The 22,708-nt window shown below is 35.5% G+C and overlaps 1 protein-coding gene across 8 annotated transcripts in view; it reads left to right on the top strand.

The window, feature by feature from the left end:
- The window catches only part of LOC110107905 (diacylglycerol O-acyltransferase 1A), an 82,641-nt gene that overhangs the window by 43,391 nt on the left and 16,542 nt on the right, over positions 1-22,708 (top strand). For 3 of the 8 annotated variants that reach the window (XM_028694456.1, XM_028694455.1, XM_028694454.1), the window contains 5 exons: positions 5,899-6,000; positions 6,077-6,213; positions 6,423-6,504; positions 6,655-6,675; positions 22,408-22,512. In XM_028694456.1, the coding sequence (XP_028550289.1) occupies positions 5,899-6,000; positions 6,077-6,213; positions 6,423-6,504; positions 6,655-6,675; positions 22,408-22,512 (447 nt within the window). Of the gene's footprint in view, positions 1-5,898; positions 6,001-6,076; positions 6,214-6,422; positions 6,505-6,654; positions 6,676-6,791; positions 6,916-19,572; positions 20,028-20,811; positions 21,032-21,540; positions 22,075-22,407; positions 22,513-22,708 lie in introns of those variants that run through there. The other 5 variants (XM_028694457.1, XM_028694459.1, XM_028694458.1 and 2 more) reach the window with 5 other exon arrangements.

The following is a 22,708-nucleotide window of genomic DNA, read 5'->3' as shown; positions in this document are numbered from 1 at the left end:
TTGTATAGGTTTCTACCTCAAAAATGGGCTCTTTATCTTTGGACAAAAATTCCTTCCTTGGAGTCGCTATGGTATCTTAAGATATGTAACATAGCTTCAAGGTGTTGGGTCCAAGTGAATGTTTAAATTGGTTTATCATACTTATAGCATAAGCTATGTTTGGTTAAGTATGGGCTAAGTGGATTAAACTTCTAACTAATCGTTGATAGCAATCACGATCCTCTACTTCATTCTCAACTTCTAGTTTTAATTTAAGTTTGGGCTTGAATGGACTTACTGCGATTTTGCAACTAGTCATTAATTTTAAGCTGGGTTTGATTGGTCTTGTTTGTTACTCGTTTAGGTTGATGAAAATACCTTCCCTTCTCTAGATCTGGTAAATTGCGTACAGAGGAAATGCTTAAACTTTCCTATGTCTTTAATTTCAAATTGGACTTCAATATTGCTCTTCAAGTTGCTAATTTTAATGAAATCATTTTAAATTATAATTATGTCATGAACATAAACAACGAGGATGGTCATTTTACCTTTAGCAAAATGCTTGAATAATAAGATGCGCTCGGCTTGACTATGTTGAAACTCATGTCTTTTGAAAACATTGAAAAAACATTATAACTATTCTCTAGGAGATTGTTTTAACCTATATAAAAAATTTCTCCGACCTGCATACTTTCTCCTCTGGATGGCCTTCAAATTCAAGAGAAAGACTCAGTCATACTTCTTGCAAGTTTCCGTTAAGAAATGTGTTCTTAAGACTGTGTTGATGAAATTGCCAATTGGTTTTTACTGTAAAAGATAGATATATTTTGATCTGAGTTAAAGGGAAAATGTCTCTTGGTAATTTATACCATGCTTTGCATTTTATCTTGAGTACTCATTTGCATCTATCTTTACATTTTTAGGCAGATAACAACACTCCATGTGTTATTCTTTTTGATTATCAAATACTTCATGAATAGTTGTTGGAATAAACAAATTAAATATTTTGAACCCAAATGGTCTATGGATTTTTGGTAGGTTTTCATAAAATATGTATTTTCTTGTGGGATGCATGTTTGCACTTAAAGCGGATGGTGAGAGAATGGATGATGGACTCGATTAAGATCCCATGGTCCCGGGCCATCGTGGTCCCTGGTCTACTTGGTCAGAGGAGGTAGTCGACCCAACCTGACAGAAGTATTCTTATCGGCTGCCATGGGTTGCTCGTCCAAGGGTACCTTGTAGACCTGGGGTGAATGTTTTTCTAAGGGGACAAATTTGAATCCACCTTAGCTGACAAAGAGCTTTGTGGCATATTGATCATATCATATTGATTCATATCTCAAGGATTTGATACTACTAAGGAACGTATTAGCTCTGGTCATAATCGTTATCTCGTGGTGCTATTTGGCGGCAAAATCACTCAATTCAGAAGGCGGCTCCAGGTTATAACCGTTTATTCTGCGGTGCTATTTGGCGACAAAATCGCCGGTTAGAGGACACATATCACGTCCTTACTGGCAGAAGATTGTTTATAGTGATATTTTCGACTAGACATTAGCTCCATGTGAGCAGAAGTAGTTTTCAGACTTGTCCACCTCGGCAAACTGTTGCGGAGGGTGTATGAATTTTGCTTTTAAGTCATTTGATGGTTTATTTCAATTTTAAATATTTAGAATTGGGATTTCAGGATTCTTGGATTTTGGATTTGGTCGACATTTTGAATATTTGGAATGGACCTCTCCGGTTGAGATTTGCATTCAACACGGCCATCATCAGGGTGACTTTGAAGTCATTTAAAAATATCTGAATTTTGTGAAAGGTTGAGGGCATTTTAAAATATTTGAAATTAACCCCTTCAGTTGAGATCTGCATTCAACACGACGATCATCGGGGTGTTTGGGGTCATTTTCGTTGATTAAACTTTGTCAACCCTATCAACTTGTTAATAGGGGATTGAGTTTCGTAGGCTTCATGCCTTTGTTGATGAACTTTCTTTGTTCAAAGCCTTGAAGGCCTTATAGGAACGTATAAAACAAGTATTCTGATTGATATCCTGACCGTATATCTATTTGATAGTTCGGGCCATGTTGACCCCTATCTATCCATATAAAAGGATTGGGCTCGAACCACATTCATTTATGGACCCGCACAACATCCCTAGACGTCATATGTGTATCCGTAACACGCTCGCTGGGGCCCATGTGGGTTTTGCGGTTGCATTTATCTCTTTTGTGTACCTATGTGCATACATATTATAGTGAATGTGCGGGGGCACTTTAAGATGTTTGCTTGCAATACGAAGGAGTGTCCAACTGTATAAGTATTATTATTGCTAAATGCATAGGGCTTTATTTCAGGCTTTGTTGACTCCTGTCTTCTTGTACGAAGGTTGCAGATCCGGTGGCGTTATCATATGGATGTTATGAAGCACCTCATTATCATGATGTTTACTCCCTTTTCTTGTTCACCAGGAGGCCTTTCTTGAAATCAATGACTGATGATTTGAAAAGAATTCCTTTCAAGATCTAAAGTGTAGTAGACCTCTACAAGATGTAACATTCGTAACCACATAATTGACCTTCAAAATGAATAGAGGTATCTGGGTGCACTTATCATTTCTAATGTTCGTGGATATCATAATTGTTTTCTTCCCAAGTATAGAATCAAGGAGAAATTTTGTAACACCAAGAAGTTTAGTTCGAATTTGTTCAAACATCTCCTCCATTCTTACAGGAGATATCCTTTTTACGGGTGGATTTTGTTCAAGAAACTAGCAGGTATTTATATTCCTTGGTTGAACAGTGTCGGCAAAGGTGGTACCGCAGCACTATAAGTGTGCGTGGTATATTGTGTCACCATGCCAAACTTTGAAGATCATTTGCACTTCCCAGACAACATCTCAATCATCATTACTGCGGGTGTTATCTGTACTTGTGTCCATAGGGGTTCATTGTATTTATGATATGCTCACTGTTGTTATCCACAAATGAAGATCTCCTAGAAGTGTTCGCAGAAGAGCCATCATTCTTGCACCATATCCACTTTTCACCAATCTCAGGTGGTCATTGATTGTACTTGTTTACAGGGCGGGTTGTACACAGATTGATGGTGTCATCTTCAAGGCATTGATGTATTCAATGCCTGTTATCTTGATGTGACTTGTTGTATGCAAGATATGTTTCCCTTGTTAATTTCAGGTGCCTCCATTTCAATCTACAAGCGGACCACTACTTGTACGACAAGTTGTCTTTCATTAATTGCAAGTGTTACCATCTCCATTCACAGGCACTGTTGCTTATGTTGGGGATTTCATTAGTACTTGTGGGAGATACTCGTGCATTCTACACATGACTGTTATTGCTTGCAAGTACAATACACTTGACCTCATAGGAACTGTTGTGGGAGTTCCTTGCATTCATCATAATCTCTTTGCTTATATTTATAGGATGATGGTTAATGCTATTACAAGTCCTTGATTTTTGCCTTTGGGATGAACACTTGTATTATAGGTCCCTTTTTCTTTTTCATATATTGATTGACTTGAGCACTATGAGTTTCATATTATTCATTTGTTGAGAAACTTGTACAATCATCTGCACTTATACTATTGCATTCCCTTTTGATTTTGTTGACCCATGCTTGCAAGCAAGTTGTATCATAGGTTCATTTGTGCATCAACGTTCGTTTGAGTGTACTGAAGGCTTGTTCTTTATTTGATGACTTGGATTTATTTCATGATTGATTTGAGTATGATTTAGTTCATTTAATGTTCATTTCGAGTTCACATATCAAGTCCAAGTCCAAATCCCCTTTGGTTCAAGTTCTTTGTCATTCTGCTTAAGTTCAATTATGTTTGCTTAATGCTAGGTCCCCTGTTGTCCTTTAAGTTCAAATCATGTTTAAGTGCGGTCTTTTGTTCACTCGAAATTTCGACAGCCTCCCAGCGTCTCCCCCGTTTAGGGGAAACTATAGAAAATTGAGCCTCCCATCACACTAGAGAAAAGCGTGTACGGTAGGTGTCCTCGGACACCGCGGCCGTGAAATCTTCAATCTCATCACGCCAGAGAAAGGCGTGTATGGGTCTTCAGTTCCTGTTGCAAAAGAAAAATAGTTGTTTCCCCACAGGTAAAGAGCCGCGTACTGGCACTTAAAGTTGTCCCAGCCACGCTAAGAAAAGTGCGCACCTAGCCTACCTGCCTCGTCGTATATGTCGCACCTATGATGCACAGACACGGACACGGCGACACGGATACGACATGGACACGGGACATGTCAGTTATTGAAAATATAGGACACAGACATAGGTTGGACACGGTATTATAGTTTTTATATTTAAAAATAGTGTATTAAAATTAAATAAATATAATTATAAAAATAATTTGAAAATAATAAGCCATTTAACTAAAATTTGTGCTTAAAATGATTAATATTAGGATGTCGAGAGTCAGGCGTCGATGCCGTTTATCAGTCACCGAGAGAGGAGATGAAAATACTTTCATTGCCAAAAATAAATGAAAATTAGAATATTCGATGATTGGGTATTAAGTGCGGACGTTGATTTGGTGTTGTGGATAGGAAATAAAAAATTTAGTTTAAATCAAACAAAATACAATAAATTATATTTAAAAAAATTCATAAAATATTTAAGATACGTGTGTCGGACACGATTTAATATTTATTAATTATAACAATTATAATTAATTAATATAATTAATTATAATTAACTTTAATTAATTATAATTAATTAATATTAATTAATTTTAATCAATTATGTTTAATTAATAATAATTAATTGAAGTTAAAGAATGTATTAATTATAATTAATTAAAATGATTATAATTAAAATTAATTAAAATTAATTAAAATTAACTTTAATTAAACTTAATTAATTCATTAATCCTCTCTTTCCCCCTACCTCTCTCTGGTTTGGCACATTTACAGGATTCGACCGAAGGAGCGTGCGGGAAGGAGCAAGTTACCTTCACTGTGAAGGAGGTCCCGTCGTTGCTTTCTATCCGATAAGAAGGGAACGTCGTCGAATGAGTGAAGCTGAACAACAGCGGGGGCGCCGAAGGAGTACGCGACAGAGAGAAAGTTGCCTTCAGTGCAAGTGGGCTCCCGTATTGCTTCTGATCAAAATGTTGAACTTTCGATTCGATGGGAAAGGGAATTCGTAGAAGAGGCGAAGTCGAACAACGACGTAGGAACCGGAGAAGCTTGATCTGACGACAAGGAATGTCGTTGATGGCGCGAAGTCGAGTAGCCGTGAAGGAGCCGAGGAAGCGCGCTGGAATGGAGAAACTTAACGTCGCAGCGAGTTCCGTCATTGCTTCCGATCTTCGCAGTGAGTTCCGTCGTTGCTTCCGATCTTCGCAGCGAATGGAGCTCCCGCCCTAGCTTCCAATCAAAAAGGTGTTGTAACTTCCGATTCGACTTGAAGGGAATGTCGTTGAAGGGACAAAGTCGAACAGCGACGAAGGACGCCAAAGAAGCGTGCGAGAGGAAGAGCAAAAAGAAAAGAGAGCCCTGAAGGCTTCGATTCTTCGGGCTTTTAACGACTCGTGGAGGAGATCATGGAGAGAAGCGACGTCGGAGTGCGAGCGACGTGCGAAAGGTGTTGACGACGTGCGAAGATATGGCGGACAGGTATGGGATTTTACGTTTTTTTTTTGTATGCCGCAGTACAGGTCAACAATTACAACCAACAGTTACCTTTCTCAAAATCCCTTCAAATTGTTGAGTGGATGCTTAATCACTAGACTTATGTTTTAGTTTACTGTCTATATTATCAGTTATTACTATATTTAAGCAGAAAGAAAGTTATGGTTGAGTATTCCCCCTTTTTTTTTTTCGTTTCCTCTGTGAAGCATATGTAGTTAATGTGTGTAGTAATCAAATTTTTAATGTAATTTGAAGCTAAGCTACCCACGCAGTATGTGCATTAGAAGAGGCTGGTTGATCTGTCAGTTTATTCAGTTGGTCATATTTACTGGATTCATGGGATTCATAATTGAGCAGGTAAACAATTCATCATCTTTGCTTCTTGAAATGAATTTTAAGATATATTTTTATGCGATCTTAAAGAACTTTACAGTACGTCAACCCAATTATCAAGAACTCTGAGCACCCATTAAAAGGAAATTTCCTGAATGCTATTGAGAGAGTTCTGAGACTCTCGCTTCCAGTACTGTACGTGTGGCTTTGCATGTTCTATTGTTTTTTCCATCTTTGGTAAGATACTCTTCATTACAATTCTTATGTGAGACTGACAGCCCATTGTTTTAAAAATATTCTCTAAAAACACCCTTTTTAGCATCATTTTATTGATGTAGACAGTGAGAATGGTGATTAAACATTAATTTCTGGAGATTAAAACAACCCCTGAGAAGCATCTTTAATGCTCTGATTTCATTTCAATTTTCTTTGTTTCAAAATTATAGGTTAAATATCCTTGGTGAGGTCCTTCGTTTTGGTGATCGTGAGTTCTATAAAGATTGGTGGAATGCAAAAACAATTGAAGAGGTTTGTTAATATGCAAGTTTGCACTTCATTCTGGAGTAATTTCTCAATTCTTTTGCCAATGTTCATATTAGATTATGTGGCCAAATTCTCTTACTTATCCTGTTTTTTATTCCACTTTTGCATGTACTGATTTCTTTGCCTACGCAACAGTACTGGAAAATGTGGAACATGGTACGTTCGCATAAAAATGTTATGCTATATATGTTCTCGCAGATTTCTTCTTGAATGAACTTATTTCATGATTGGAAAGAGAAGCTTTTCCTTATGTGTGCTCGTCTCTTTGTTAGGTTATCTTGAATGACTAAGAGAAGAAAAAGATTCGGTATAGCAAGTGTTAATTTCCTGGAACCCGTGCCATTTAGCTCACTTGGAGTTTTCTGTTTATCACACTTACAATTATTGCAATCTTGACGAAAAAAAATTAAAAAGTCCTCAAATACACTTGATGAAAAAATTAAACTTTACACCTTGAGTGCAAAAACTAACCATACTCATCATCAAAATAATATAATTAGTCATTATATGAAATGACCTTGTTTATACTCCTGAGGAGACCTATAACTTGGGAATACTCCAAAAATGAATAAAAAGATGATAAAAGGAAAAACATTAGTATTCCTTCATCAATGTTAAGTATTCCTCCAGATTAATGATGCAATATTGGCTCTGACACTGTTACACATGAACTAAATTTTGTTATCAGTTGTACTGGTGTGCTGTCCGGCACTTACAGTATGGGGTGTGTATGTGCGTTTTGTTGCAATCTATTCTTGCATCACTCTCAACATCCTACGGAAAACTCAAAACTTGATTATGTACTGATGCACCATTATGAGGGAGATAATGCCACACATATACAAGCATCCTAAGTGCCTTGACTTCAATGAAGCCTAATAGTGATTAAAGATCCAGATAGAGGACAAGTTAAAATAGAAATACTACAGGCCTATGCTCCATTAACAGAATGCTCTTGAAATATAAGAGTTGAAGAATGTGCCCTAGGATCGAGCATTGGTTAAGATCCTTTATTCAATAACTGGTCATGCTTTGAAGTCCAGAGTTAAAGATGATAAAATGGGATTCAATGGGTGAAAAATAATGGTTATCGTGATTTTTTGGTGGAATTTGATAATTCGTGCAACTTAACATTAAGTTATGGCGCAGAATATTGACCATTATAAGCGAAGCATAATATTTAGTTAAGTGTTGAAGAGATGAGGATGCTTAGGTGGATGAGTGGCTTTACTCTTAGAGACAGGATATACATGAAAAGGTTGGAGTAGATCCAGTGGTAGATAAGATTAGAGAGAGTCGTCTTAGATGATCACATAAAACCGCGCCCTTTCGAGCCTTCAATATCATCATCATTGGAACAATAATAAATCATAAATCAATATCATAATTAATTATCTATTTTATAGTATAAAATGTCTAGTATAACCACAAAAATATAAGCAAAAACTATTTAGTACAATATCAAGCTTCAACTACTCATTACAAGGAATAATATGATTAGCTTTAGGGGTTATTGTTTGGCCTTCAATATCATTGTAGGCTCTGAAAATTCGGCCCCGGCCTTCACCGCTTGATGATTTTTCATTTATCTTCGGCGAGGGAGTTTTAATGGAGTTAGTTCCGGGGTAAATTTTGGAAGGCAGATGGATTAGTAGATAAGACACTACCCAGAGATTTCACCCTCATTTTGTGAGGACTTTATGATCTGAGTTCTGGTTTCCTATAGGCACAAGCCCCTATAATTAATTACCCCTCCCGATAATGAGAGAGAACTTTTGATTAAGGCTAGTCGTTAATCAGATACGTAGAAATACATGTTATATGGCATATAGTAGCAGCACTGGTTTGGATTTGGAAATGTTTGAATGTTTGGAAAATTTGATATTTAAAATAGAAATTTCACCATCTTACACTTAAAGCGGATGGTGGGGGAATGGATGATGAACCCGATCAAGATCCCATTGTTCCATCATCTTGGGCCATCATGGTCTCTGGTCTACTTAGTCAGAGGAGCTAGTCGACCCAACCTGACAGAAGGATCCTTGTCAGCAGCCATGGGTTCCTTCGTCTAAGGGGACCTTGTAGATCTGGGGTGAATGTTTGTCTAAGGGGACAAATTTGAATCCACCTTAGCTAACAGAGGGCTTTGTGCCCTATCAATTATATCCCATTGATTCATATCTCAAGGATTTGATGCCACTAAAGAGTGTACTGACTTTGGCCATAACCGGTATTTTGTGGTGCCATTTGACGTCAAAACATCCGGTTCAGAGGGCCCCGAGTCATAACCGTTTATCCTGTGGTGCCATTTGGCGACAAAATCGCCGGTTAGAGGACATATACCACATCCTTATTGGCAGGAAATTGTTTGAGAATGAATCCTAGTGATATTTTCAACTAGGCATTTAGTTCTCTGTGAGCTGAAGTAAATTTTAATTTGTCCACCCCAGCAAACTGTTGCGGATGGTTGATAGATTTGCTTTAAGTGGTTGATGATTTAATTTTAATTTTAAATATATTGGATTTGGAAGATCTTTTGAAATTTTGGGATTTTTGGATTTTTTTTTGGATTTTTTGGGTATTTGGGATAGCATTTGAAAATATTTGGAATTAACCCCTCCGGTTGAGATCTTCGTTCAACACGGCCATCATCGGGGTGTGAGGGGTCATTTCTATTTAAAGCTTGTACCTTGTCGATCATATCAACTTGCTGATAGGGGATCGGGTTTCGTAGGCTTTATGCCTTTGTTAGAGAATTCTCTTGATTATAGGCCTTGAAGGCATAATATGAATGTATTAAATAAATATGATGGTCGCCACAACCGTATATTTTTTTGATTGTTCGAATCCTGTCAACTTCTATTGATCCGTATAGAAGGATCGGATTCGAACTTGAATTCACTTATTGACCCGCGTAGCATCCCTAGACGTCACATGTGTTCCCACAACATGCTCGTCGGGGCCCATGCGGGTGTTTGAGGGCATTTAATAGTTATTTGTTGAACCTTGTCGACTCCTATTACTTAGGAAGATCGGGTTCGAATTTATTGACCCGCGCAACATCCCTAGACGTCACGTGTGTACCAATAACACACTTGTCGGGGTCCATACAGGTTTTATGATTGCTTTTACCCCTATTAGTGTACCTATGTGTATACAAACTATGGTGTACGTGCGAGGGTACTTTGAAACTATTTGTAGACGCCTTCTGTCCGTTTGCATAGAAGTTGCGGATCCGGTGGTGTGGCATTGTAACTTGTAGACGCGTTCTGTCTGCTTATATGTGTGTTGCAGATCCGGTGGCGTGAAGTAGCAGCTTCTGGATCAGTTATTTGCTGCTTTGTACAAGTAGACTGTCGTGCACTACTTGCATGATTTGCGTAGGTAAATTGTAGTGCACTAACTAATCTCCTGCTTTAGGTCATAAGGACTTGCACTTGTTAAAGATCTTCTATAGCTGCTTGTGGATAGTACTTTGTGGATATGATAGGTTCCCTACAATAGTTTGTAGGTATTTGTATTTTCCATGGTTTAAAATTGCGCAATATGAGGCTCTCCTTTGCGCAATTCCAGTAAAAAACGCCTCGATGCTTACGCCTCGAGTTTTTTTATGAGGCTTGCGCCTCAATTTGGTTTAGGCCCGCCTCGCCTCGCTGGCATGAGGCTTACACCTCACGCTATATATATATTAAAACTTACATAAATCTTGAAGTAAATGCCCAACATTGAACTCTATAGGAGAGGAGAAAGGGGAGAGAGCAGTTCATCATAATCATGATTCAAATGAAGAACCCCTTAGTGATGACAGTGTTGATGACTTATGAGTTCTTGTGTGATATGTCATTGCTATTTGTTTTTGGAAATTGGAATTATATGTTAATGAAAAGAATACTGGGATTTGGAAAATATAGAATTTTGAGTTGAACTATATTCATGTTGTCTTATTATTGAGATATTTTGATTTTACTTTATATTTATGTTGTTTTATGTTTTATATTATTCACTCATTAGTATATAAAAAAATTATCATTTTATGTTTACGCAAACTTTTGATTTTGAGGCTTACGACTCAAAACGCCTTAAGGCTTACGCCTCGCCTCATGAATGAAAAACCCCTCAATACCCGAATACGCAATTTTAAACATTGGTATTTGCTTCATATCATACATCTTCACTTGCAGGAGGATGATGCATCCGGCTGTCATTGGATAGTTGTTGATTGTGGGGTATGGTAGTATGCATTGCCCATTGTCGGTTACTACTACTATGCCTACGAAGAATCTTCTATCACTGCCAACAAGTGCTAAGAATTTGTCATATATTGCATTGTATATATTTGTAGAGATACCACCTTACTTGCAATTCTCCTATTATCATTGCTTGCATATGACATGTTCATTTATCATTCACAAGGTACTGCCACCATTGCTGCACTTTTTCTATATTCTTTTGTGAATATTACGTTGTACACATGATGAGATTTTGAAGTAGAGCGTAGGAGGGCAATGTTTTTGTTTGCTTTGACTATGGGGATGTCTCAATGTTCTTATTACCATCAACTTGCAAATGTCCATCATGGATCTTTGCTTACTTGCATGAGATTTACATGAATCAAACATTTTTGATGGCATTTGGTTGCATGATTCTTCATCATAATTTGTGAATAAATGATGCTTGTAGGCTAGATTGTCCAAGTCTTATATTAATTGCAAGTCTTGTATATGCTCTATTACATTTAATGTGGACATATTTACCAATATTATATCATGTGTCACATATTCAATTTGATGTCATTCAAATTCCATGTAACTCAATTCAAGCTTGAGTCCCACATTGTCCATGATTGATTCAAGTTTAAGTTCTATGTCCCCTTCACTTGGTTCAAACCAAGTTCTCTTGCAAATGATTCAAGTTATGTTATGTGTATGTGCTTCAAGTCTTAACTTGAGTTCAACTACTCAAGTCAAATTTGAATCAAGTTCTTTATTCATTTGAGTTCATTGTGGTTCAATTCTTTGAGTTCAAAATCTCCTTGATTAAGTTTGATTTTAAGTCTTTTTTTCAAGTTTGCACTTAGTTCATTAATGTCTAGTTCAAGTCCCCTGATGTCTTGTAGAGTTCAAGTTCAAGTAAAGTCTCGTGTTCGCCCGAAATTTCAGCAGCCTCCCGGCGTCTCCCCTATTTAGGGGGAAACTACGAGAAATTGGGCCTTCCCGTCACGCGCAATAAAGGCGTGTATGGTAGGTGTCCTTGGACGACGACACCACGGCCGTGAACTTCACTCCCACCACGCGCAATAAAGGCGTGTATGGGGTCTTTGACGGTACCTGTTTAAAAAGACAGTTTGCTTTCCCCTTGCTCGGGGGTATTTATGAGTGACCCCGCCTCGCCGTAGGTGCCGCACCGGGGTCCCATCTCACCACGTGCAATAAAGGCGTGTATAGGCGGTTTTTCGGTGTGCCACGAACTTTGAAATGGGGCTTTTAAGGTGATCACCCGCCTCGTCATAGACGTCGCACCGGGGTCCCATCCCACCACGCGCAATAAAGGCGTGTACAGGCAGTTTTCCGATGCGCTGCAAACTTCGAGAGCGGGAATCTAAGTTTAGAAAAATTCGTACCTTCGCGGGGTTGTCGATGTTGACACGCATATTGAGGCAAGCGAGGTATGCACTTGCATTTTCTCTTTTTCTTTTAAATCAATTATAATTAAACTAATTAAGTACAATTAATTATGATTAAAAATAGTTAATTATAATTAATTATAATAAGATTCGATTAACTATAATTAATGTATGATTAATTAATAATTAATTATATTAAAAAATTAATCACAATTAAACTTAATTAATTATGATTAATAATTATTAATTATAATTAAACATAATTGATCATCATTATATCTAATTTATAATAATTATAATTAAATATAATTAAAAATAATTCATTATAATCAAATTAAATTAATTATAATTAATTCAAATAAATTTATACAGGAATTGAATAGTACTTAGGCTTGACTTGAGCCGGATTTGAGTAGTATTCATGCTAAATCTTATTAACAGGATTTATGCAAAATCTGAGTAAGATTTATGCTAAATCTTGTTAAGAAAAATTATCTGAATCCAAATTTATACAGGCATTGAACGGGATTTAAGCTATATCTCATTTGATTGAGATTTAGTTAATCTTCTAGTAGCTTAAATCCTTTGTTTCCCCTTTCGGCTCCCTCTAATTTACGGGATTTGGCCGATGAAGCGCAGGAAAGGGATAGAGTTACGTTCACAGCCAGTGAGCTCCTGTTGTTGCTTGCGATCAGTATGTCGTAACTTCTGAAACGACAGGAGGAGAACGTCATCGGGGAGATGGAAGCGGCTAGGGTTTGGGATCGGTCGGCTTTTGCTCGCGGAGAGGAGGTCGGCAACAAGCGCCGTGGGTACGGGATTTGGTTGGAGAAGTGGAGGTAGGGAGAAGACTCATCTCTCTCTCTCTCTCTCTATGGATCAGAGAAGCAAACGAGACATGTGGATTTTGCGTGTGAGAGCCGATCAAGGAAGAACGACGTCAAATAAGGCCTGCTCTCGGGTTCAATTCGGTGACTAGTAGGTGATTTCGGCTTGGAGAAATCGAAGGACACGAGAGTTTCGTGGATTTTGGCTTGTGAACCGAGGGAAGGAAGAAGAGGCGCAGCTACGGTATGAAGAGAAGCGGGGGTTTTGGCTTCAGGTGTGAGCAAGAGAGATGAGGGATTTTGGTGTGTAGAGAGCATTCGAACCAAAGGCCCTCGTCTCTCATTTTATTGACGCGAATCTGGGTACAATTGAGGCGTTAATTGCTGCGTTCTGCAGAGGCATGGGACACTATAGCCAAGGCGAGATTTCTGGTCGGATTTGCGCACAGAATATGGCTTGCAGGCTGCAGCAGGTATTTTTATATTGTATAGTTTTTTATAATTTCATTTTGGCTAATACTAGAGGTCAACAATCGTCATCATTGATTATCATTAATTCCAACTCTGATTCATCAAGAAAAAGATTTGTAATCTCTAATATTCTCATATCATGAAGAGACACTACAGGAAAACGCACTGTTACCAGCGGACAAAATCCGCCGGTAGCACCAGAAATCCGTCAAAAATCCCTTATTTTCGGCGAAATACTGGCAAAAATTGTTCCGACAGTAATTCACGCATTGGAAAATTTATATCGGTGTAAACTTTCCGCCATAAATTTTTTTGGCATATTTTCCGACAGCATGCTGGCGCAAAATTTTTAGAAACCATCATCTTTTTTGGTAGTAAATTCCAACGTTTTTTCGCCGATATTTCTGGCAAATACGGTATGCAGAAAAGACCGGCAGGTAATCCGCCGCTCCCCAACTATCGCGCTATTATCAGCGGAAATTACCGGAGGATATACCGTCGGAAATTCCGGCGCAAATGTACGCCGGAAATGACGATTCAATTTCGTCATATTGTGTTGCTGACGGTAATAACAGATTTTCCTGTAGTCCGAACTCAAATCTATCTCTAGCATACCACATCTTGTTATCACCTTTCATTAAAAATGAGGTCTTTCTTAATAGAAGACAAAGATTTGTATGCACATAAACTTAATCTTTAGCTTGTTTGTACTAGGTATGGAAGGTGATGGAGGGTGAAAGAAAATGCTGTTCAGAAGGCCACATTTGGTACTAGATATGGTATTATGAAGTTTTGGTAAGGCCATTTGCATTGACAAATGCCCTAACAATATTTATGGATATAATAAACATAATTTTCAGATCTTATTTGGATAAATTTGTGATAGTTTTTATTGATGATACGTTAGTTTATTCTATGATTGCTTATGAACATGCTGATCATTTGAGGACTATTTTTGGCTTGTTGAGAGAATATAAATTATTTGTTAAGTTCTTTAAATGTGAGGTTTGGTTAAGGAGAATTGTATTTTTGGGGCATATTATTAATGATGAAGGCTTACCAGTAGATCTTGAGAAAGTAAAGCAGTGGTTGAATGGTTAAAACCCACTAATGTAATTGAGATCAGAAGTTTCCTTGGATTAGCAGGATACTACAGAACTTTCGCGAAAGATTTCTCTCTGATTGTCTTACCTTTATCCAAGTTAACAAGGAGGTGTAATTTGAGTGGAAGGCTCAATGTGAAAAATCGATTTTTCAAGAGCTGAAAAGTGTTTGACATCGGCGCTTGTGTTGACCATTCTTATATTATAGGTATTGAAGGATTTCAGATTTGCCACGATTCATCTTTAACAGGTTTAGGTTGAATGCTGATGCGGAACAAGAAAGCCATTGCTTAAACTTTTAGGTTGTTGTTGAAACCACATAAAAGGAATTATCATCTCGCACAAAACCTAGAGTTAGTTGCAGTAGTATTTGATTTGAAAATTTAGAGGTATTATTTATATGATATGAGTTATGAAGTATTTACTTATCACAAGAGTTTAAAATATATTTTTACCCAATAAAAAGTGAATTTAAGTCAATGGAGATGGTCAAAATTGATCAATGATTATGATCTTGATGTCCAGTTTTGTCCATGAAAAGCCAATGAAGTGGTTGATGCATGCAGTATAAAATTTAGTGGATATGACAATTAGATGCTAATTGAGAAGAATGAATTGATAAAAGATTTGACAGCATTATAATTGGAAGTGATATGCCTAAAGAATCAAGGGCCTAGTAGCCTATATTAAATGATAGTGCATCATACATTGGAAGAAATTGTTCTAGAGGCACATAAATCCAGTGGAAATATCAAAAGCAGATGGATCAAATTCAATCACGCAAAAGGCAGAATCTCAGCCTTGATGACCAACCATAGACATTTTTAGGTACTAGGGGATTCTCATTTGATCCAGGAAATCTTAGAGGAAGCTCACTTTTCAGTCCATTCAATTCACCCTGGTAGTATAATGATTTGAAATCACTATTCTGGTGGCTTGGAATGAAGAAAGATGCACTGATTTTGTGGCTAAATGCAAGTCATGCTAGGTAATAAAAGCTAACAGTAATGGCTATGGATTTTATTATAGGTATTTCAAGTTTAGGCATGGGCATGATTGTATCTCAGTGGTGATTTGATAGGTTACAAAATCAGCGCACTTTTGCGCTATTCGTCAGATTGTTTTAATATAAAAGTTGGCAAAACGATTTGTGAGGGAAATTATTAGATTTCATTATATTCTTAAAGTTGTTATATCAAACAGAGAAGTCTGCGTTGCATCCAGATTGTGTAAGGGTATTTATGACGGGTTATATATAAAATTAAATTTCAGTGTATTATTTCATCCACAGACAAATGATCAATTAGAAAGAGTTATTCAATTGTTAGAAGATCTATTAAGATTGTGTATTTTAGATTCAACCGGTAGTTAGGAAAATTATATTCTTTTGATTGAATTTGCTTATGACAATAGCTACTAATCCAGTATCAAAATGGATACTTATGAAGCCTTGTTTGGCAGGGAATACATAACTCTTTTGAGTTGGGTTGAAGTTAGGCAAAGACAGCTTTTTGGTTCACGGTTGGTTGATCAAACCACTAAGAAAATCAAATTGATCAAGGATAGATTGAAGGAGGCACTAGTCCGTAAGTAAAATTACTATGGCCCCAAACATAAAAGAGTTGAGTTCGAAGTTGGAGAATTTGTATTTTTTGAAGGTAAGACCTATGAAAGACATTTCGAGATTTGGCCATGAAAGAAAGTCGAGTCATAGATATTTTAGGCCATTTTAAATTATTAAGATAATTGGAATGATTCCCTATTGTCTTGCCTTGCCTTGCCTTGCCTTTTAGATATATGTGACATACACAATATAGTTTATATAGGTGATTGATTAGCATCAAAGGGTTCCACAGAATGGCATTAAGATGCACAGTGATATGACATATTCAAAGGAGCCTAAGAAGATCTTTGAGTTTGATGTTTGTGAATTGATGAGTAGAGTAATTCCATATGTAAAGGTAAAATGGAAGCATAGATCAATGAAAGAGGCAAACTGGCGGAGAGAAACTCATATGAGACAACTTTTTCCTTAATTATTTGAGAGAACATGATCACTGAATTTCGGGGATGAAATTCTAATAATAAGAGAAAAGATTGTCCCCGATAGTGTTCGAGGACAAAATTCTTATAAGCTGTATACATCATATTTTCTATAGTAAGGCTAACCATCAAGGACCTATACATTAAAAATTTCATCCTCGATAGTGTTATAATAAGGATGTATACAGCTTATTTTACAGAATTTCCATATGGCCTTCGAATATGTAGATTTTGAGAGAAAATATTATATCATTATAGGGTTCTTTGATAAGTTATCATATATCGTATCAATCTCTTTTTTGAACAAGTCGGGAATGTTTAATAGCTTAGTTAAGAATTCAATGAATATTTTTCTTTCTTGTGAGACTATTGTTGTGCTTGGGATAGTTTTTGCAACTTGAGAACACTATAGGCCATCAAAATAATATACTCATGAATACTTTGATCAATAATTAGTACTTTTTTTATGACACCTCCTATGGCTGATGATGACAATAGTCTCTTTGTCGTTCTTACGGAATCTTTTTTAACTTTCACATCAGGTCAATCACTAGACATCGATGCACCTACACCAGCTTCCATAAATCCTTAGGGCTCGTTATCTTCTAAATATATTTGTTGAGTCCCAAGTGGAGTGAGAATTTTCATATTTAGCTTACTCTCTAGTAGTATGTGTCCATCACCACATACTTTCAACTTCACATAATTTGCAGTTGTAATATTTAAATAAGCAGCGTCCTTTAAAAAAGCTTGTAATATAGTAAACTACACAATAATAGCCGCATACTATTATTTTTAAAGATGTGATGAAAGTAATACCTGAGTATGTGATGCATGCTCATCCTGGCTGATCACTATCATCTTCTTAGTTTCGTCTCAAGATGCTCTTGATTTTTTTTTCAAATCTTAAAAGTGAGTCCATAGAGTTCGTTGATGTCGAATTTGATTCTTGCATTGCTCAATAGTGAACTTTAATAAAAATTTTCTTTCAATTTTTGGGTGGCAACTTGATAGACAGACTCTTTAACTACTTTTGGTCACTTCACATATTTGCATCTATGTAATCACTCATAATTTGTAGTAATCCAACTATCCACTCTAATTTTAAGCTCCATAAAATATTTTTTCCTTTTAGGTTTAGGACCAGATTTAATATTTGTTTGTGATTGATCTATTAGCCCTAACCATATCAAATATCATTATAAATTTGCATTTGTAAAGGATTGATGCACTATCCAATTATCAGCAATCTGACAAATATGCCAAATCACTGTGACTATCCAATTATGCAATATGTAACATCTAAGAACAATGTAAATTTGTATTTGTAAAGGAAAGTAAGGTTCACATTATATTATTTTAAAATATTTTTTTCAATGAACTGACGACATACTTAACAGTTGTGCGTAATGAAGTGTGTCAATGATTAAAAAGTTTCTTACAGGTTGCTTGTCAATTGAACCTATACTCTTTCATGTTGTTTCTTGTTGCACGATATGGGGTAATAAAACCTTTTTGTGTGGAGTAGCCACCATCAACTAGATAATATTTATCTATGATGTTGATTTTAAATTATTGGGATGTCTCAAATAATTGTTGAAGCCAAAATGTAAGTTAGCCATTGTATCTTTTGGGACACGTAAATCGTATGATCTCTCTAAGGTATTTTTAAGAACAAATTTCAACTAGCGAGAAGATATGTGAACATCAAATCAAAGTTAACTATTGCTAGCACATTTTGTATTGGGTTTGGTTTGCGTCCTCTAAATGCAGAATCGATCTCCTTAAGAACTTTACAATGATACTATCAAAAGTTTCAAATACATCACATCTCTCTCACATGAAAAGGAGCATAATCCCCAACTTTCTGGCTCCCGTATTTCCCGCGAAACCTAGCTCCTACAGTGTTCTTCTGCCTGCGATGTTCCCTCTCGCGATGCTTTGGCCCGTGATGTTCCTTCCCACGACCATCTTGCCCGTGAGAGTCAGTCTTTCTCGCACGGACATCAGGACGTGACCTTGCTTGTTCCCTCTATCACGTGAACTGTAGTCGGATAGGTAACAGGATTTTTATTTGTACAAGATTTATGAAATTTCTGAAGAAACCTGCTTCATTTTGGGATTTTTATAGTTTCGGATAGAGATAAGATGAATGTCTTTGCTTTAGATTTTTGTTTTCCTAGGAGATAAGTAGGAGGATAGCTTGGAAATTTTTTATGCCAGAAGTAGCTCATATGGAAGATAATATAGTGAGAAATAGAAGCTCAATCCTCATATTTAAAATTGATAGTAATATTAAAAATGAAAATTTTGAAAATTATTATGTTTTACAGGTTTTTTGTAAATTTGATAAAATTCTTACTTGTCTTGCATTTTAATAGATTAAGTTCTGGAAAGATTCTGAACATAGCAATTTACAAAATAAATGAAGAAAATTTAGCCAAACAAAAATAGTCAGTGAGCAGTTTATAAAATTTTGAAAGAAAAATTACACCTAAAGCATCGTAGCATCTTTGAGAAATATCTGTTCTATGTCGTTTCTTGGAAGAACTTTGCTGACAAATTTTGATAGAAAAGAAATTTTAACCACTTCTATGCTCTAATTGATAAATTATATATATATATATATATATATATATATATATTTTATGTAAGTTATTCTGATAATTTATATGATTTAACTGGGTTGGTTGGTCGGTTCATGAGCTGAACTAACCTGATCTAGAACCATTGTCCAACTTAGAAACTCAGTTAAGGTTTCTTTGGTTAAAGAAATGTTTTATTTTTTTATGTTAATTATTGGTTGTTATTTATATTAGGACGTACTTATTAGATGCCTTACAATCTTACATTGATAAATTTAGAATTAAAGTTTTTTTTTTTTTGTGGTTATTGTTTATTGGTTGGCCAATCATAGAGTGGCTTTTATGTTTATATCAATTTTAGTAATAAAGCCACATCCTAACTTAGATTTCACTGTTGCTAGCTACAAAGATGGATGAACAATTGCAAGACAATGAGGATTGATTATCCAATTTGGATAAGTATTGAAATGTCACAGTACTAGATGAAACACAAAATCATTTTGCCATATCGACAGTGATGGTTGTTGCATTAAGTATTATATGCATTTACTACAAGAGGTTGGCAGAGAAAGAAAAAAGTATAATCCTCAACGAAATATACAACATCAAACATATCTTTTTAGGTTATATGAGGGATGTTATTTTGATTGTGTTGACATGGTACACCTGAAGAGAAAGCATTTCTTCAAATTATGTAACTTAATGTGCTCACAAAGATCGTTGGTAGACAGACACATTCAATGTTTGGATTGAGGAATAATTTGCTTTGTTATTACATACATTCAGGCATAGTATTTGTAATTAAGTTATTTGATATAACTTTCAACTCTTCTTAATATTGTTAGTAGGCATTTTAGAGCCGTGTTATATTCTGTAGTTGAATTACATCATGAATTTATTAAGCCTCCTCTTCTCGAAAATTCATGTACTATCCAATCATGTAATAGGTTCATATTGTTTTTCTAGGTATAATCTCATATTTTTGTGATCTTTTTAATGTACTTTATATTAAAATTAGGTTGTGTTGGAGTGTTGGCACTATAGATGGAACACACATCAAAGCTAGGGATCCTAAGGATAATGAATTCACATTTAGAAGACACAAATCATACCCACCACAAAATGTGTTAGTAGCAGTTGATTTTGATTTGAGGTTCACATATGTTCTCGCTAGTTGGAAAGGTTCATATTATGATGCAACCAACACAATCTTAAAAATGCCTTTAAATGATTAGATAGTTTAAGGTGTCTTAGAAGATACAATGAATAACGTACATTTTGACTTTTACAATTATTTATGAGACATCCCAATGATCTAAAATCAGCATCGCAGGAAACATTATCTACTAGATAGTGTCTACTCTATATGAAAAGATTTTATTGTCCTATATCGTGCAATAAGGTACCACTTGAAGGAATTTAGGTCCATTCGATCGGCAAATTATAAGGAATTTTTTATCTTCAACACTCGTCATTACACCCAACTATTGAGCGTGATTTTGGTTCTTTGAAGAACCATTTTACTGTTATAAAATGTAAACCTTACTTTCCTTTATAAATGCAACTTGACATTATTTTTAGCTATTAATGTTGCATAAATGGATAGTCACAATAGTTGGTGATAATTGTATTCCTTTTAGGATGAATTGGTGAGGAGAATTCACTATAAAAGGAGATTGCATGCACTTGTATATGATTCCTGAGAATGACGAGATAAAAGAGATGAAATTTCGCAAGCAATGTGTAATCCCACAAAATGATGGCTACTAGTTCTTTTTTGTGAATGACCCTCTTTTCTTAATTTTTTGGTGGCAAACTGTGATATATTTTAAGTTTATTAAGAATGATTTTTTGATCTTATGTCTTGGCATAAATAATATTTTTTTTTATTCTCTTGTATATTTCTTGTTTTTGTTTTGTAATGATATTTTGTTATTTTTAGGGTTAATGGATTCATCATCAATAAATATTGCATATAGTTTAAGACCTAAGAGGAGAAACTATTTTTATGGAACTTAAAATCAAAGTGGATAGTTGTATTACTACAATTTTTGACTGAATATGTAGATGCAAATATGCAAAGTGCTTAAGGATTTAAAAAAAAATTATCAATGTATCGCCAAAAAATTGAAAGAAAATTTTGGAATAAAGGTCACAACTGAGCAATACAAGTATCAAATTCGACATCAACGAACTCTATGAACTCACATTCAGGATTTGAAAAAAAAAATCAGCGGTATTTTGTGACGAAATTACGAAGATGATAGTGATGAGCTAGGCTGAGTATGCATTACATATTCATGTATTAGTTTTATTGCATCTTTAAATAATAATATGGTGCTAACATTGTATAGTTTATTATGTTACAGGCTTTTCCAAAGTATGTTTCTTATTTAAATATTTCAATTGCAAATTATGTGGAGTTGGAGAATGTATGTGGTGAAGGACATACTATTGGAGAGCGGGCTAAATATGGAAATTCTTAAACTCCACATGGAAATCAGCAAATATATTTAGAAGATGATGAGCCCTCAGGATTTATGAATGCTGGTGTAGATGCATCGTTGTATAGTGATTGACCTAATGTGTAAATTAAAGAGAATTTCATAGGAACGATAAAGAGACTATTATCTTTCTTAATCATAGGAGGTGTCACAATAGAAAAGAGTAAGATACCTGCTATTGATCGAAAGCATTCGTGAGTATTTTATTTTGATGGTTGATAGTATTACTCAAGTTACTAATGCTATTTAGAGCACAATAAGAGCCTCACAGGAAAGAAAAATGTTTATTGAACTTATGACTAAACTATCAAGTATTATTGGCTTTTATGAAGAAGAGATTTATATGGTGTACAATAACTTATAAAGAAACCTACAATGATATAATCTTTTCTTTCAAAACCTATAGATTCGAAGGCTAAATGGATGATGTCAAAAGAGCTAGAAAAAATGATTTAAGTTTTGGTGTATTTGGACTTTTATTGTGCTAAATATATAACCAATTTTTAGTTGTAATGACTTCAAATATATTTTAGAATTATGATACATTAAATGTTGAGGATATTGTAGCGTATTATTAATTTTATTCTGGATATGATTATTCATTTAAATGATTGAAGTGTGGTAAAAATAAGTAGCTATTTGGCATGTCTAGTTTCTAATTTCATATATTCTAATGTATATAAGCTTCACATTGTTGAAATAATAATTATTATATGTTCTATTAAATTTCAGCCTCTCATTGTCATGTTAATCCCACGGCTACAAGGAGAGATTTGTGGGAAGCCCGCCTTAATCACGTTGAACACCTTCCGTAGATGTGCAACTGATTTAGGAAGAGTTATGTTTCATTATTCTATAGTTATTTGTTTTCTTATTAAACATCTTGTATAGATCTATAATAAGGATCATATTTTATAATAAAATTCAAATTTTTCTTCTCCAATTCTCTAAATTCGACATGGTATCAGAGATTTGAAGGAAATTAAGAGGAAATCATCAGACTTCGAGAAGGATGGAACCGGAGCCTAGCAGG

Source organism: Dendrobium catenatum, unplaced genomic scaffold (genome assembly GCF_001605985.2).
Source record: "Dendrobium catenatum unplaced genomic scaffold, ASM160598v2 fragScaff_scaffold_488, whole genome shotgun sequence".
In the NCBI taxonomy this organism is placed as follows: Eukaryota; Viridiplantae; Streptophyta; class Magnoliopsida; order Asparagales; family Orchidaceae; genus Dendrobium; species Dendrobium catenatum.
This window is presented reverse-complemented; position numbering and strand designations above follow the sequence as displayed.